At 41.9% G+C, this 16,446-nt stretch overlaps 1 gene segment (V, D, J or C); it reads right to left on the bottom strand.

Annotated features, from left to right (window-relative positions):
- Positions 1 to 8,146: 8,146 nt before the first annotated feature.
- Positions 8,147 to 8,660, bottom strand: LOC129658828 (T cell receptor gamma variable 4-like). The segment is given in 2 exon segments: positions 8,147 to 8,499; positions 8,585 to 8,660. Coding segments are annotated over 2 exon segments (429 nt in total).
- Positions 8,661 to 16,446: the final 7,786 nt, after the last annotated feature.

Raw genomic sequence — 16,446 nt, forward strand, 5'->3', positions numbered from 1 at the left:
TATGTGGGCCCTCATTATGTCATGGTTTTAGACAGCTCTCCCAACTTCTGTACAGCTCTCCTCTTGACCAGTTCTTTCTTTACCACTCAATTTCTCTACCTCCCTCTGTTAGTCCATCTCTGTGCACAGATCTTTTCAATTTCCTATTGCTACCCCACACCCTCTTTCTTTCCAGCTCTGACTTTCTTCCCTCTCTTTCTCTTTCTCTCTCTTCTGTTTTACAATTTCCTTCCTCGTCTCTATTTCTGTCACTTTCTGTCTCTCTTCTCGCCCATCTCTACCACCTGCCTTTCCTTTTCTAGTTCTCTATTTTTATTTCTTATTGATTTGACTTCTCTCTCTCTCCCTCTCTTTCCATTTTCTTTCATGATCAGCCTAACTACTTTAAATTTTCTGTGATTCCAACCTCTGCGATATCTCAGGATTGGCGTCTGGTAACTGACGATTCTATGTTACCATGTTGTGATGTTCCTGGTTACCCAAAGGTAAGGACTTTGGGATTATTTCCTGCGCATTTGGAATATCATGTTATGGACTTCAGGCAGTGTTTAATACTGTGGAGTGTGCTGAGTTTTTTGTCAGCCGGGCATTGGCCCAGTCGTGGAATGCTTTCGCCGGGCAGGTCCAGATAGTGCAATTTTCAGACTTTGCAGTGCTATTCACACCACATTGTGTGTCCCACCCCGAGTGGTTTCAAATCAAAATTTAAAGAACATGGTTGTGATTACATAGCCATATTTTTATAATGTGGATTTTTAAAACATTTTCCTTATAGGTATACATCGGTGAAGAATGAAAACTACGTCAGAGTCCCACATTTCTGAATAAGGATGACTTAGTTCATTAAGGATTTTTTTTGTACATTCCTTTACAAAAAAACGTTACTGACATAAACTTTGCCAACAACTTTACTGACATAATGACATATTATGGTAATGGTGTAAGTATATTGAAACATAAATGAAACAATGAAACAGATATGGTCCTTAAAATAGTTGAATATCTAGCCTGAGTCTATTGTGCATTTGTGTGTGTTTGTGTATTCTAAAAGATGAATTTCAGTGGCTTACAAACAGGAAGTAGTTTTGTTTGCATGTAGATCCATATACAGTGACCACTAGCTGCAAAATTGCTGTTCGCGTGCTGAGGCCAAGTGTGGCAGTCAGATAAGGGGGATTGTAAGTTTTTTGTTTTTTTTTCTGAAAAGCATCTATCAGTCTTTCATGACTAAGGTAAAAATAGAAAAAAGTTACTTACCACAGGGAGCTACTATGAGCTTAGTTCCTTCCCCAAACATCTTCCAACCTGAGCTGTCATACTGGTTCAGGCTCCTACCATGATCTCAGCCTTCTCCTACCTTCATGGAGTGACTAGCAGTTTAACAACTTTGGGCTGGCAATTTGACCTTCTGAGTTCTTTTGGAAGTCCTTGATGATGGGTTTTATGGCATCTGATATTTTATAAGTTTTCCTCAGATCAATGGGCCCAAATATCTGTTTTCCATGGTGGACTAATCATTGACAATACTGATTAAAAATGAAAAGGATAAAAGCAGGAAAAGAAGACAGTAGTAGGTTAACCACCTGTTCTGCTTTCCCATATTTCCAGGAAGAGTATTCAAAGAATTAAGAATTTTTTTTAAATTTCCAGGTGTTCATCTGTGTTGAAACTGCTTGGAATTCACATCAAAGGAAAAGCTCTTCCGTCCTCACAAACACCAGGGCTGCTCAGTTAGTGATTTGGGAATATATTTCTGAAAGGAGGAAACTCTTCAGTAACTGAAACTGCAAATTTACTAATTCAAGTGTACTTGAGCAATGTGGACAAAGTTCTCCATTCATCGAGTAACATAATTGTGTTTTTGGGGGAGGGAGAGTATTGTTGACTTATAATGTTGTTAGTTTCTAAAATGAAAACCAGTAATACATATTTTGCAAATTATTGGAGAAAGGAGAATGACTTTTTTTAATCTTAAACAATAGAGAAAAGAAAATTCAGAAAAGTGTTTGTCACTTAATAGAGCATTTACAACAAAGTGATTCAATTATTACATATATACTGTAAGAGGATCCAACCAGTCCATTCTAAAGGAGATCAGTCCTGGGTGTTCTTTGGAAGGACTGATGCTAAAGCTGAAACTCCAGTACTTTGGCCACCTCATGCGAAGAGTTGACTCATTGGATAAGATCCTGATGCTGGGAGGGATTAGGGGCAGGAGGAGAAGGGGACGACAGAGGATGAGATGGCTGGATGGCATCACCGACTTGATGGACATGAGTTTGGGTGAACTCCGGGAGTTGGTGATGGACAGGGAGGCCTGGCATGCTACGACTCATGGGGTCGCAAAGAGTCGGCCACGACTGAGTGACTGAACTGAACTGACTGATGTATATATATACATATTCTTTTCCAATATATTTAATACAGGGTATTAAATATAGTTCCCTATATGCCAAAGCCTTTGACTGTGTGGATCACAATAAACTGTGGGAAATTCTGAAAGAGATGGGAATACCAGACCACCTGACCTGCCTCTTGAGAAATCTGTATGCAGGTCAGGAAGCAACAGTTAGAATTGGACATGGAACAACAGACTGGTTCCAAATAGGAAAAGGAGTACGTCAAAGCTGTATATTGTCACCCTGTTTATTTAACTTATACGCTGAGTACATCATGAGAAACGCTGGACTGGAAGAAACACAAGCTGAAATCAAGATTGCCAGGAGAAATATCAATAACCTCAGATATGCAGATGACACCACCCTTGTGGCAGAAAGTGAAGAGGAACTCAAAAGCCTCTTGATGAAAGTGAAAGTGGAGAGTGAAAAAGTTGGCTTAAAGCTCAACGTTCAGAAAACAAAGATCATGGCATCTGGTCCCACCACTTCATGGGAAATAGATGGGGAAACAGTGGAAACAGTGTCAGACTTTATTTTGGGGGGCTCCAAAATCACTGCAGCCATGAAATTAAAAGATGCTTACTCCTTGGAAGGAAAGTTATGACCAACCTAGATAGCATATTCAAAAGCAGAGTCATTACTTTGTCAACAAAGGTCCGTCTAGTCAAGGCTATGGTTTTTCCTGTGGTCATGTATGGATGTGAGAGTTGGACTGTGAAGAAGGCTGAGCGCCGAAGAATTGATGCTTTTGGACTGTGGTACTGGAGAAGACTCTTGAGAATCCCTTGGACTGCAAGGAGATCCAACCAGTCCATTCTGAAGGAGATCAGCCCTGGGATTTCTTTGGAAGGAATGATGCTAAAGCTGAAACTGCAGTACTTTGGCCACCTCATGCGAAGAGTTGACTCATTGGAAAAGACTCTGATGCTGGGAGGGATTGGGGCAGGAGGAGAAGGGGAAGACAGAGGATGAGATGGCTGGATGGCCTCACTGACTCGATGGACGTGAGTCTCAGTGAACTTCGGGAGTTGGTGTTGGACAGGGAGGCCTGGTGTGTTGCGATTCATGGGGTTGCAAAGAGTCGGACAGGACTGAACGACTGATCTGATCTGATCTGATGCTCTACAGTAGGACCTTGTTGTTTATATATTTTATATATAGTAGTTTGTATCTGCTAATCCCAAACTCCTAATCTATCCCTTTCCTGCCCCTTTCCCTTTTGGGAGCTATAAGCTTGTTTTCTATGTCTGTGAGTCTGTCTCTGTTTTGTAAATAAGTTCATCTGTGTCATATTTTAGATCCACATGTAAGTGATATCACACGGTGTTTGTGTTACTCTGTCCGACTTCATTCAGCATAGCATCTCTAGGCCCATCCATGTCACTGCGAATGGTGTTATTTAATTCTTTTTTAGGGCTGAGTAGTATTCCACTGTGTATATATACCACCTCTTCTTTATCCATTCATCTGTCAACGAACATTAGGTAGGTTCCATGTCTTGGCTATTGTAAATATTGGTGCTATGAAATTTGAGTGCATACATCTTTTTGAATTATAGTTTTGTCCAGATATATGCCTAAGAGTGAGATTGCTGGATCATATGGCAATTCTATTTTTAGTTTTTTAAGGAACCTCCATAATGTTCTCCACAGTGTCTGCAGCAATGTACATTCCCAACAACAGTGTAAGAGGGTTCCTTTTCTTCACCATCTCTCCAGCACTTGTTATTTGTAGATTTTTTAATGATACATTCTGACCAGTGCGAGGTGAATCTTCATTGTTTTGATTCGCATTTCTGTAATAATTAGTGACAGGCAACACGATTCTTTACCACAATAATTAGAAATGAGAATACAAGTTCTGTGATGACTTATTATCTTTCATAGGATAAAAGAAGAAATTTGTAGAATACTATTTTCCTTGAAATTATAGATTCCTTATTTAAACTAAAATTTGAGAGCTAAGGCCAGTTTTCTCACGATGAAAGAAGAAATGTCTTCCAGACTTCTCTGTAATCTTAAGCCACTCAATTGGATAAAGAGAAAAAGAAATTGCCAGAAGCAACTGAATGCTTCTCTGAGCACAGATAAGCTATCCATTTGCCAGGACAGAGACAGGACTGACCCTGATTTCCCCAAGTCCACTCCAGACCCACCCTATCATTTTAAATCCCTTACTGCATCAAGCATACTGCCTTCCCTATGGAGATAAATCTATATGATTGATATTATTGGTACAAAAGAAAAATGTTAAAATAAATCTGTAATTCTTGAATATAGTGTTTACACTATATTTTCAAAACCAGTTACACTCCTTAGCTCCTTTTATGTAAATGATGGTATTTTGAGCCAAGAAACAAGTCTCCACAGAGATCAGGATGTGACATAAGGATGGATGATCAGATAGAAAATGATAGAGCTGGAATGCAAATATTTCTGTAATACCAAGTGCCCACAGTGTGCTACAGAAGGGAACACAGAATCATTCAATACTGATTTTCATTCTTTTAAAATCAATTTTTCGTTCCTCTTGGAATATAGTTGATTAACAATGTTCTGTCAGTTTCAAGTGTAGAACAAAGTGATTTTAATTCTAATTTTGCCTATTACCTGCTTGATTTATTAGCTATCTAACACTCAGTGTTCTAACTCTGAAAATGTAGTAAGAACACCTATGTCTCACATCATTATAGGGAAGATGCATAGCACAATCCAGAAATAACACAGGAGTTCAGTAGATCCGTGATCTGTATCTCCTTCCTCTCTGCTCCTTCTCTTTTTGGAAGGAGGCAGGTCACAGAGATACCACTGAGGGGACCTAATGTGGACTGGGGTACACCTTTTGCATCCCCTTAGTGCCTTGACTTGAATGATATCATTGGTATCTCCTGACATAAGAACTTTCTGTCAGGGGTGCTAGAGATCTCAGCCTTGCCTCCCAGTATGCACTCTGTGATGGAGCTTCATGGTCAAGGCTGTGTGTGGGGCAGCCACACCCATCTTTGACCTTCAGGGAGATTCCCACCCATCTCACACCTAACGTGAGCAAGGAAGGAGCTGACTGTAAATGTCCTATTTTTCCTGTGCCAAAGAGGTATGGAAAATTAATGTCAGAAAAGTTTGATTCAAAAATTAATAACTATATACCAATAAAGTTTTTAAAAAATTAGTAAAAATCTATTACTCTTCTACTCTATCACACTGCCCTCAATGAACATAACCTAGGGCATCAGCACAATGCACAGCCATGCCTTTGCCATCCTACATCCCTCACTTGGAGAGAGACAGACTAGCTGAGGCTTCCCAAAGTAAGTGACAGTCTTGGGACCATTTCTTTCATCCTGGCAGTGATTACCCTGAAAACAAGATCACCCAATAAAGATATACTCTAGGTTTCTAAATATGTCTCAGTAGGATTTTCATGCAGAAAAGAGCTAATCTATCACCGTAGAAGTTGCAACTGACATTAAGTGGTATAATTCCAAGAGAGAGACATTTTGGAGTGGTTATATTCTGCTTTAGACCTGAGAAAACTGATGCCTAAAAGCATGAAGATCTTGCTCAAGGTCACAAGCTCATAAAGGAAAAGCCAGAGTCAGTGAGGGGTGAGAATAGGGTTCACGCCATAGTTGAGGTTCACAGCAGAGGCACTGGGCTGTCCCTTCCCGGGGACTGTGGACCACGTATTAATAGCTCTGTAAGAACATGGGTGACGAGCTGGTTCTTCTTGTTGGCCACATTGTCACCAGTTCAAAAAATTCACTCTCTGTGGAGTTAGGCATTGATGTGACTGCAAGAACAGCAAAGAGTTATATTAGGATGATGGGGAAGATGAAGTAAACGAACGTGAAACAGAGCTAGAGTAAGTTTCTGTCCCCTTTAGCTCCACCTCTTCTAACACATACTGGGGGATCTTAGCTTTGAATTAGGCCTTCAGTGAAGGGTTGGGCTCTTTCAGAAGGAAAGCATATATCAATTATACATTTCTAACTGCAAAATGAGAGCTCAGGGAGGTAGACAATGAGTTTAGAAATCTTTTATTATTTGTTTTACCATTGCTATTAAGCTGTACGTAAACTTTGAATTTCCACTTGAAAAGGTCTAAATTCAGCTTAAACTTCAAAAAGATTTTCTTTCTCTCCCTCATACAGCATCAGGGGCTTTCCTGTTTTGGGCTTGAAGATTCAGTGACACAGGCTTTCTTTGTTTTTTCTTCTTTTCATAAGAAGGTAGTGAATATAGTGATAAGTGATTTGTGTGATTTTCCTACAAATACAGAGATCAGAGGCATATACTTTTAGCTGTTCAACCCCCTCATTTTATAGAAGAGAGCAGAGTAGCCAGAGATTCGCTCAAAATTCCATATGTGGTGACATTCAAGGAGACGTGTATAACAGGATATTGAATATAGCTCCCTGTGCTATACAATAGGACTTTTTTTGCCAATCCATTCTATATATAATAGCTTGCATCTGCTAATCCCAAGCTCCAGTCCTTCCCTCCCCGACCCTCCTTCCCCTTGGCAATCGCATGTCTGTTCTCTGTGCCCCTGAGTCTGTTTCTGTTTCATAGATGGGTTCATTTGTGCCATATTTCAGATTCCACATATATGTGATATAAAAGGGTATCTGTCTTTCTGTTTTTAACTTATTTCACTTAGAATGATAATCTCTGGTTGTATTCATGTTGCTGCAAATGGCATTATTTTATTCTTTTTTATGACTGAGTAGTATTCCATTGTGTATATGCACCACATCTTCTTTATTCATTCATTTGTTGATGGAAGTTTAGGTTGTTTGCATGGTTGGGCTATTGTAAACTATACTTCAATGAAAATAAATTAAATTAAAAAAAAAAAAACAACAAAAGAGAGAAGTGTAAAGCAGAAAACCTGATGTCTCATCCAGGGTTAACTGCATCACCATGAGGATTTTTATCAACTCAAACTCATGAGTGCCAGGCATGCCAATAGAGGAGCACACTGAGACATTGCCAATATTGTTTCCTGGGCTTCTAACTGCTGTCTCTTCGCCCGCAAAATGGTAACAATGGGTGAACAACTTAGAGACTGGGATCAGGCATATACTTCCAGGCTCAGCTTTCAAACATTTTGTGGCAGATCTAGACTGTCCTTCACCCTTGAAATCATTTATGTGACATTTTGTCTGTGCATCCTTCAAGGGAAATGGTCAGATTTTTATATTTTCAGTCAATACCAGAGCTGTCCGTTAGAAATAAATGTGAGTCACCAATTCAAGCCATAGATGAAAATGTTTTGGCTTCTGCATTAAAAAAATGAATGTTAGGACTATTTTTCCTTAGTCCAAGATGTCCAAAATATTTCAACAGTAAGTCAATATAAAAATAATTAAAGAGATATTCCACTTTTTTTTTTCTGCAACTATCTTCAATATATAGCTTGTGTTGTAGACATACAGCCCATCTCAGCGTGGACTCTTGAACTAAATACATTTCAAGGGCTCAGTAGCTGGATGTGTTGAGTAGCTAGTGGATTGAGCAGCCCAGATTCTCCTCCAAATGCTCCAGACAAGCTGAACTGGACAATCTTTGGAAAAGTCCCTGCCACCTGCACAGCTTTTTACCTGGGTCAGCTTCAGCTCCCATCAGATTTTATCTGCAGAAGCTCTAGAGTAGGGGGGAGTCGTCAGGATACTGAGAGATCACCCCAAGGCAACCTAAGGGACCTGGAGGCGGTGGCAGTTGCCAGGTCTGGGAGAGCAGTGGGTCTCAGCGCTTTTTGTGCAGATCCCGGGGCTGCGTGCACTGCTGTGCCGATTCCCAGGTAGCACAGTAGTACAGTCCTTCGTCGCTCTTCGCCAGCTTCCTCAAGGACATGGTGCAGCTCTTGCCATCTGTGCCGTGGGCCGCGTTGACTTTATCACCTCTTAGGACCGAATCCCACTGCACATCCCGCTTGGACAAGGCTAGATAGAGAAGCCTCTCAGGGGCCTGGCCCTCCAGTTGGCGGAACCAGTGGACGTAATCCACAGACTTACTGATCTGACAGGGCATAGTGATAGCTCCACCCGCGTGCCCCACCATCACGGACCGCTGGAACACCCTGATCTCCTGCTGGATGCCTGCAAGGGATGAGATGAGGGCAGGTTGAGTCCGCAGCCTCCGGATGCATCCCGCCCGGCCCACGGGGAAGCTGCAGGGACTCACCTGGAACCACGAGGGCCCAGAGGAGGGCCAGGCGGCCCAGCACGGCTCTGCCCCCTGCTAACTGATTTATGTTCATTGTTTTATTAAATCCTGAAACCTTGTGAGATAAATAATATCTTCGGTTTAGAAATGGGGAAAGCTGGGGCTATTTTACTTCATTTTATTTTAACTTTTATTTTAGAGTATAGTATAGTTGATTTACAATGTTGTGTTAGTTTCAGCTGTACAGCAAAGTGACATATATATGTATGAATATATGTATGAATATATTCATACGTGTATGAATATGAATCCCTTTTCAGATTCTTTTCCCATATAGTTTATTACAGAATATGGAGTAGAGTTCGCTGTGGTATACAGTAGGTCCATGTTGTTTATTTTATATATGGTGGTGGTTTAGTCTCAAAGTTGTGTCCTTTGCTTTGCGACCCCATGGACTGTAGCCTACAAGGCTCCTCTGTCCATGGGGATTCTCCTGGCAAGAATACTGGAGTGGGTTGCCATGCCCTACTCCAGGGGATCTTCCCAACCCAGGATCGAACCTGGTCTCTTGCATTGCAGGCGTATATTTTTACCAATTGAGCCACCAGGGAAGCCCATTTTATATATTGATGCTGGGAGGGATTGGGGACAGGAGGAGAAGGGGACGACAGAGGATGAGATGGCTGGATGGCATCACTGACTCGATGGACGTGAGTCTGAGTGAACTGGGAAAGTTGGTTTTGGTCAGGGAGGCCTGGCGTGCTGCGATTCATGGGGTTGCGAAGAGCTGGCCACGACTGAGCGACTGAACTGAACTGAACTGAACTGAGTGTGTATATATTAATCTCAAATTCCTAATTTATCCCTTCCCCAAAGGAGATGGTTTTTAAGTCACTGCATGCCCAAGAAGAATTAGGTTGGGATTTGAAGCCAGGTCTGGCTGGAGACAAATCTCATGCTCTCTTTGGCCACTTTATGCCCACAGAGCAGTGAGTGCCCTGCTAATTTGGGAGGAGAAGACAAACCCAGAACAACCATCCTTGCTGAAAGGGTCCTGCTAGTATCTGAGCCAGCATTGGGTTGTATCCTCCAAGGTTCCCATCAGAGGGGGACTAAATCTTCCGAATAATATGATAGCTGTGTATTTTTGGCAAGGGGTTTCACCTCCTTTTTTCCGTCTGTGAAAAGGGAAGTCATGGGGTTGTATGGAGAGTAAACAGGCTCATGTGAACACAGTGTGTAGTCCAGTCCCAGAGGCTGAGAAAGAGCTCCGGAGATGGTAGGGCTTATTGTTTACCTTGGACCCAGATGTGTGTGCATGCTCAGTCATTCTGTTGTGTCCAACGATCTGTGACCCCAGGGACTGCACCCACCAGGCTCCTCTACCCATGTGATTCTCTAGGCAAGAATACTGGAGTGGGTTGTCATGCCCTCCTCCAGGGGATCTTTCTGACCCAGGGGTCAAACCTAAGTCTCCTGTGTCTCCTGCATTGCAGGTAGATTCTTTACCTTCTGAGCCACTAGGGAAGACTGAATCTGGACAGTTTCTAGTAAATGATGTCTGGGGTCCACTTAATTTGGAAATTATAGGGAAGATTGCAGTTTTGGAGAATCAGGTGTGTGTGTGTGTGTGTGTGTGTGTGTGTGTGTGTGTGTGTGTGTTTAAAGGAGGACTCCTAAATTGAACGAGAGGTCAGTGAGGACCAGGGGACAGGGCCACGTCCCCCTAACTTTGCATCATATCCTCAGAAATTTTAAGATAGGGCACTGGGAGCGATCAGCTGAAGGATCCACCCGAAATGAAGCTTTGAGAATAAAGACAGCAATCACTTCCACCTGAAATACGGGTTCCTTTCCAGTTATATTAATTGTACCCAGGGCCTCCTTAGTATGTACTTTTTTTTAATCACTCAGTCGTGTGTATAGCTATGCTAATTTTCAGGCTAATTTTGCCTTGAAGCCCAGGAGAAGGGGTGGTGAGGGTATGGTGAGGAAAGGGGACTTGGGTTGGGCAGGGAAGCTGTGAGTCCCTCAGCATGCACACCAGGCGTAGTTCCTGAGCTTCTCTTCTGCAGCACAAAGTCAGACGTGCTCAGCTGCAACCTAGATGCAAGACTCAGTGTCCTGAAATGAAGGCTTTGGTGAGGTGTGAGCCAAATAAAAAGCTAATGGAATACTTGCTGAAAGAGTATTCCAGGACTATCACTTACACCATCCTGAGATGTATAGCCCAGCTGTGGTAAAATGTTAGGTAGAAAATAAAGTGACAATTGAGGTGACATCTACATAGACAAACAACAGCATCAGAAAGACCAGCAGTGGCGGTTGGAAGCCTTGTACTGCATCGGTGGTACTCAACATACTTCAGCCTGTCTTCCTTCAGTAGTGTTCAGACATAAAACAAAAATGTGGGCGTGGAAATAGTAGATCCCTTTCTAAAATTTATTCTAAAAATAAATCCTTCGATAGCCTTCCATATGGTTCTTTAAGTGTCTAAAACACAGTCCATGTTCAGTACATAAACTTCTAAATGAAAACATAGGGCAAAATGTAGCATTTTGCCTTTTTACACCATATCTCAAATATTCTTATTTCCTCTCTTTCTAACCATGAAAAAACCTTCACTGAAAGTCACCAACAAAGAGAAAAACACCAGAGATGAGATCTTCCTTTTGAAGGCTGAAAAGGTGCCATTCACTGCTGAGGTTATTGAACAGCTAATAAAGAATTTATTGATTGTAATATCTCACCACATAGTGCCATATCCATATACATTTAATCACCTGCCTGAGGATGGTAAGATAATGTCATGGTCCACCCTGTATTCAGAGGAGACTGAATCTGATCTCTTAATAAAAAGATGCCAGTAGTATTTCATCGTAAGCAAAATATCTTTTTGACTTGCAGAATAGAATTCTTGTTTCATGTCTGAGATTTTTTTTATATTTCTTCTAGTGTATGTGCTCAGTTGTTTCTAACTCTTTGGGACCCCATGGACTGTAGCCCACTGGATTCCTCCATCCATGTAATTTTCCAGGCAGGAATACTGGAGAGGTTGCCATTTCCTACTCCAATATTTCTTAAGACCCTACATTTGTCTTGCTTTAAAAAAAAAAAAAAAACCTCATGCACGTGCCCTTTTTGTACAATTTTAAAAAGTAACAACTTCCTACATATCAAAATAATTAGTTTTATTTTTCCTGTTTTTCATCATACATTTGGCCTAACGTGTTGGAATAAGGGGGAAACAAGGGATTATGAATACATACCAAAGGTCTCCAGAAACAGTATCTTTCTCTTAAGAGAATGATCTAAATCAGTCTGGATACTCTTCTTTGAAACTACACCATGAAATCATTGCCATCATTTTGCCTTGTATTTAGCTGGTTTGAATTAAAATAAACTCAATTATATAGTGAGCTATTCTTTTAAAAAAAAGAATATTCAACATAATGCTTCATAGGAAGGCAGCATGTCTACTCGTTTTTGGATTTTGTTTTTTATATTCATTGTTATTCAAGAAACACTTAGTTGTGTAGAGGTAAAATGGCACTGGTTTGGGTGGAAACAGTGATTTGTGTGGATCTAATTGACTCCACCCATGCTCAGTCTAAGAATGGGCCACAGGACAGAAATGCAGCTGGAGGCTCCCTGGGGAGCTGGGGCCTCGTCAGGGGGAGCTTCTTACATGGAGAGAGGGGAGGGGGGAGCTCCAGGGTCTGGCCTTGGACTAAAACCTCAAGACTTCAGTGGTGTCATTACAATGAGAGCATCTTGTCTGAGGAGTGAACCCGTGTCTACACCACGATCATAGCTGGGGCCTGAGCCAGACATCAGTGTGTGATTCTAACCTGAGAAAGAGCTCTCCTCCCATCTTGGGCTGGACCAGTATGACTCGGCTAGTCTCCCTAGGAGGGCACGGCCCCCTTGATGTTGGCTTTCAGAGCAGAGACAAGAGGAATGAGGATGTGACTTGAATGTGCCCTGTGGATGGACTGTGAGAGCTGAAGCCTTGACCTCAGCCATGAAGCCCTGCTTCCCTCTGGGACTGGATGGATGGAGTGCAGGGTCTGGACCCCACTCTGGACCTGCTGGGTGTGTGTGTGGGGGGACACCTGCTCTTCATGCTCACATTGCTGAACAACCCTCTGCTATTCACCTGTCACACTGTCATCTGATTTACTGTCCCCTAGTAAGCCTTGCTCAGGTTGACTCTAAAGTCATTTAGTCCCTTTATGGGGTCTTGGGTGACTCAGTATATGACACTCAATTGCACAGGTCAACCCTGGTCTTCTGTGTCTATTTTCTCATGAGAAAAAAAGCATCTCACATCAGTCCATGCAGCTTGGTTCAGGGATTGGGTCTTGTGTCCTCCCATCTACACTGAGAAAATGAAACCAAGATGTACCAGTCTCAGTAAGTCACAGACTAAGGAAGAACGCAAGTGGCTGGAGGAGTGTCAAGGATGATCTTAGTGCTGTAAGGAGTCCTGTCTGCTTTTTCCTTCAGGGTCAAGGGCGTGGTCGAAGGTGCAGCGTCTGAATATTCTGGGTGTAAGTTTCCCAACTCACTTAGGAGCTAATTGGAGGAACTGTATATTTAAATGGGCTTCCCTGGTGGCTCAGCAGTAAAGAATCTGCCTGCAATGCAGGAGGCAAAGGAGACTTGGGTTTGGTCCCTGGGTCAAGATCTCCTGGAGGAGGGCATGGCAACCCACTCCAGTATTCTTGCCTGGAGAATCCCCATGGACAGAGGACCCTTGCAGGCTGCAGTCCATAGGGTCACAAAGAGTCAGACACCACTGAAGCAACTGAGTATGCACGTGCATATACTTCCCTAATGGGGAACCATGACCCACAGCCTACTATGTTTGATAACAATTACATGCCTGTGTAGAGAGAACTTTTCTTCCATTAGTTGTGACCTTTTGAAAGTGAGCAAAGTTGGTAGTGGTTTAACTGTGCTTATTCTTTTTTGACACCTCAGCTACCCCTTGAACAGTCTCAACCAGTAGGGCCTGTTTGACTTTAAACAGTTTCCACAAATCAACCAAAATGTGGTTTCAAGCATGTGAACAAAACTGAAGCCTGGGAGGATGAAACCCCATCATCCACACCAGCGCCCTCCTGCTGCCACTCAGGCTGTCACCCCACCTGCACTGCCCTCCCCTCTCTACCCCTCCCAGGCCAGGGCAGCCCAGGGTGAGAGGGGCAGGAAGTTGGACACCACAGGAGACGCTGTCCAGTATGGTCCTGGCCGGAAAATCAGCTGCATGAAACTTCTCAGAGATTTGCAAATTTCCCCTTTTCTAAATTTTTATTGCTTCCTTTTTAAAATTTACTCTTTATTTTATAGTAGTGTATAGTTGATTTATAATGCTGTGTTAGTTTCAGGTGTACAGCAAAGTGATTCAGTTATGCATATACATATATCCATTCTTCAGATTCTTTTCTCATATAAGTTATCACAGAATATTGAGTAGAGTTCTTTGTGCTATGCAGTAGGTCCTTGTTGATGATCTGTTTTATATTTAGCAGTTTGTATATGTTAATCCTAAACTCCTATATATCCCTCCCCCAACTGTTCCCCTTTGGTAACCATAAACCTGTTTTCTAAGTCTGTGAATCTATTCTTTTTCTAATGTAAGTTTATTTGTATAATTTTTTTTTTTACATTCCATATATAAATGTTGTCATACGATATTTACCTCACTTGGTATGATAATCTCCAGATCCATCCATGTTGCAATAAAATGACCATATGATGCAGCAATCCCACTCATGGGTGTATATCTGGAGAAAACCATAATTTGAAAAGATACTTGCACCCTAAAGTTGATCACAGCAGTTTGTGCAATAGCCAAGGTAAGTTTCCCCTCCTGGCTTCTGTACTTACTACATTATTTCTTCCCATTGAATAAATATTTTCAAATCTCTAAGATGAAGGCAATGTATTTTACCTAAAGAGGACTAATCAAGTTAACGGGAACCAAGGGATCAATCTAAGGCCTTCCCTCATAGCTCAGTCGGTAAAGAATCTGCCTGCGATGCAGGAAACCTATGTTCGATTCCTGGAGTAGGAAGATTCCCCGGAGAAGGAAATAGCAACCACTCCAGTATTCTTGCCTGGAGAATCCCATGGACAGAGGAGCCCGGCAGGCTATGGTCCATGGGGTCTCAAGAGTTGGACAAGACTTAGCAACTAAACCACCATTGTTTATCTGGTTGATCTCTTTTTGTTTTCAAATGGGAACCTTTGTTTAATTGCCTAAGAACTTGTTTCATACACACTGAAGCTGATTATACACAGAGAAACAAACAATAAGCTTTTCCAATTTTAAATAAGACAGTGTTTCAATTCTAATACATAAAAAATTTCCTTTAAAAGGATTCATTAGAGGAAATAGAAAATGTACACTAACTTATTTTTTCTTCCTTCTATCATGAATTTAACTTTTTGTTCTATGTCTGTACTTACAGAAATACACAGAAACACATGTAATGAGTGTCCTGTGTATTAGTATTATTACTCAATAGGAAACATGGTTGAAAGACATGAACAAATATTTCAGCAGAAAAGAAAAAGAAGTTGTAAAACCACACACATAGAATAAGGCAGGATTTCCACCATGTCGACAGCCACGGGAGTAGATATGTGGAAACCAGAGTATATACGTAAGAAAAAGACAGATACAATCACAAATTCTTAAGAAAATTCTCTCCGAATCCTTGGAGGAAGCCTTTAGTAAAGAAGCAGTGTGTGTTTTGTCCTGTCGTAGTTTGTTTTTTCCCAGCAGAAAGTGAACCAAGGGAAAGCCATGTGATACTAGATTACAAAATGTGAGCTCCAGGTTCAGAAAAACCTGAATGACTCTTATTTACAAAATAGCGACTGGGAAGAGACAAATTAACCTCTCCAACGTATAAACTGTGACCTTTAACTGTTGCTCCTTCCAGGGGTTCTTAAATGATTAATGGGATTACCTGATGAACAGTAGAAACGGAGTCTCTGTTCCATCTACATCTAATTTCTTTGCAGGGAAGTAAGTTTAGAAATGAATCTCAGTGCATTTGTGTATGTGTGGAATCTATTGTTCCTACAGTAGATTAGGAACTACTGACAATAGATACTAATGTTGAGAACTTGCATGGACCAGGCATCATGGACTCATCTAATCCTCACACTCCAGGAGACAGGGCTCGGTAACTTCATTACACAGATGAGGAAATGATGACACAGAGAGCTCAAAGAGCTATCTGAGATCACACAAGTGCTAATACAGACCCAGGGTTCAAACCCAGGCCCTCGACGGTCACAGTCTGCATGCTTCATCCTCCACCCGATGCTCCTCTGGTGTTGATGCAGGTCTCATCAGGGGTTAACACGAGGACCTGGAGTCAGGCTTGTGAGACCCTAGCACAGATCTGAGCACACGCAGTGCAAGTCATGCTGGGTGTTATATTGTCACTATCCGAATGCCCCAACCCAATGATTCTGCCTCTGGTGACTCTGAAAGAGAAGGAACACGGGCACCTTTGTTTGGCTCCTGTTGGACCAGATCCACCGGTCATCTTGCAGCCGGTGCCCCAGAGAAAGCACCATAACCACCATCTCAGTGAGACCTACAAATGTGGTGTTGACCATTATTACAATCAGCGCTGAATTTGATAGCCTGGTTATCATGCTGTTTCTCACCTTGTTAGATTTCATGAAATTAAAGTACACAGACAAAAAGGGGCTTGTGATTCTTTTGTATTTATTGTGCTTGTTATGAAAATCTAAGTACAGAATTCGAGCAGCAAAGCTGACTTCTCCAGGGTGTGTGACAGGGAGGGTCAGGGTCATGGTCTGGGTGGAGGTGCTGAGGGAGGAGACAGGGA

The sequence above is a fragment of the Bubalus kerabau genome, chromosome 8 (genome assembly GCF_029407905.1).
Source record: "Bubalus kerabau isolate K-KA32 ecotype Philippines breed swamp buffalo chromosome 8, PCC_UOA_SB_1v2, whole genome shotgun sequence".
NCBI lineage: Eukaryota > Metazoa > Chordata > Mammalia > Artiodactyla > Bovidae > Bubalus > Bubalus kerabau.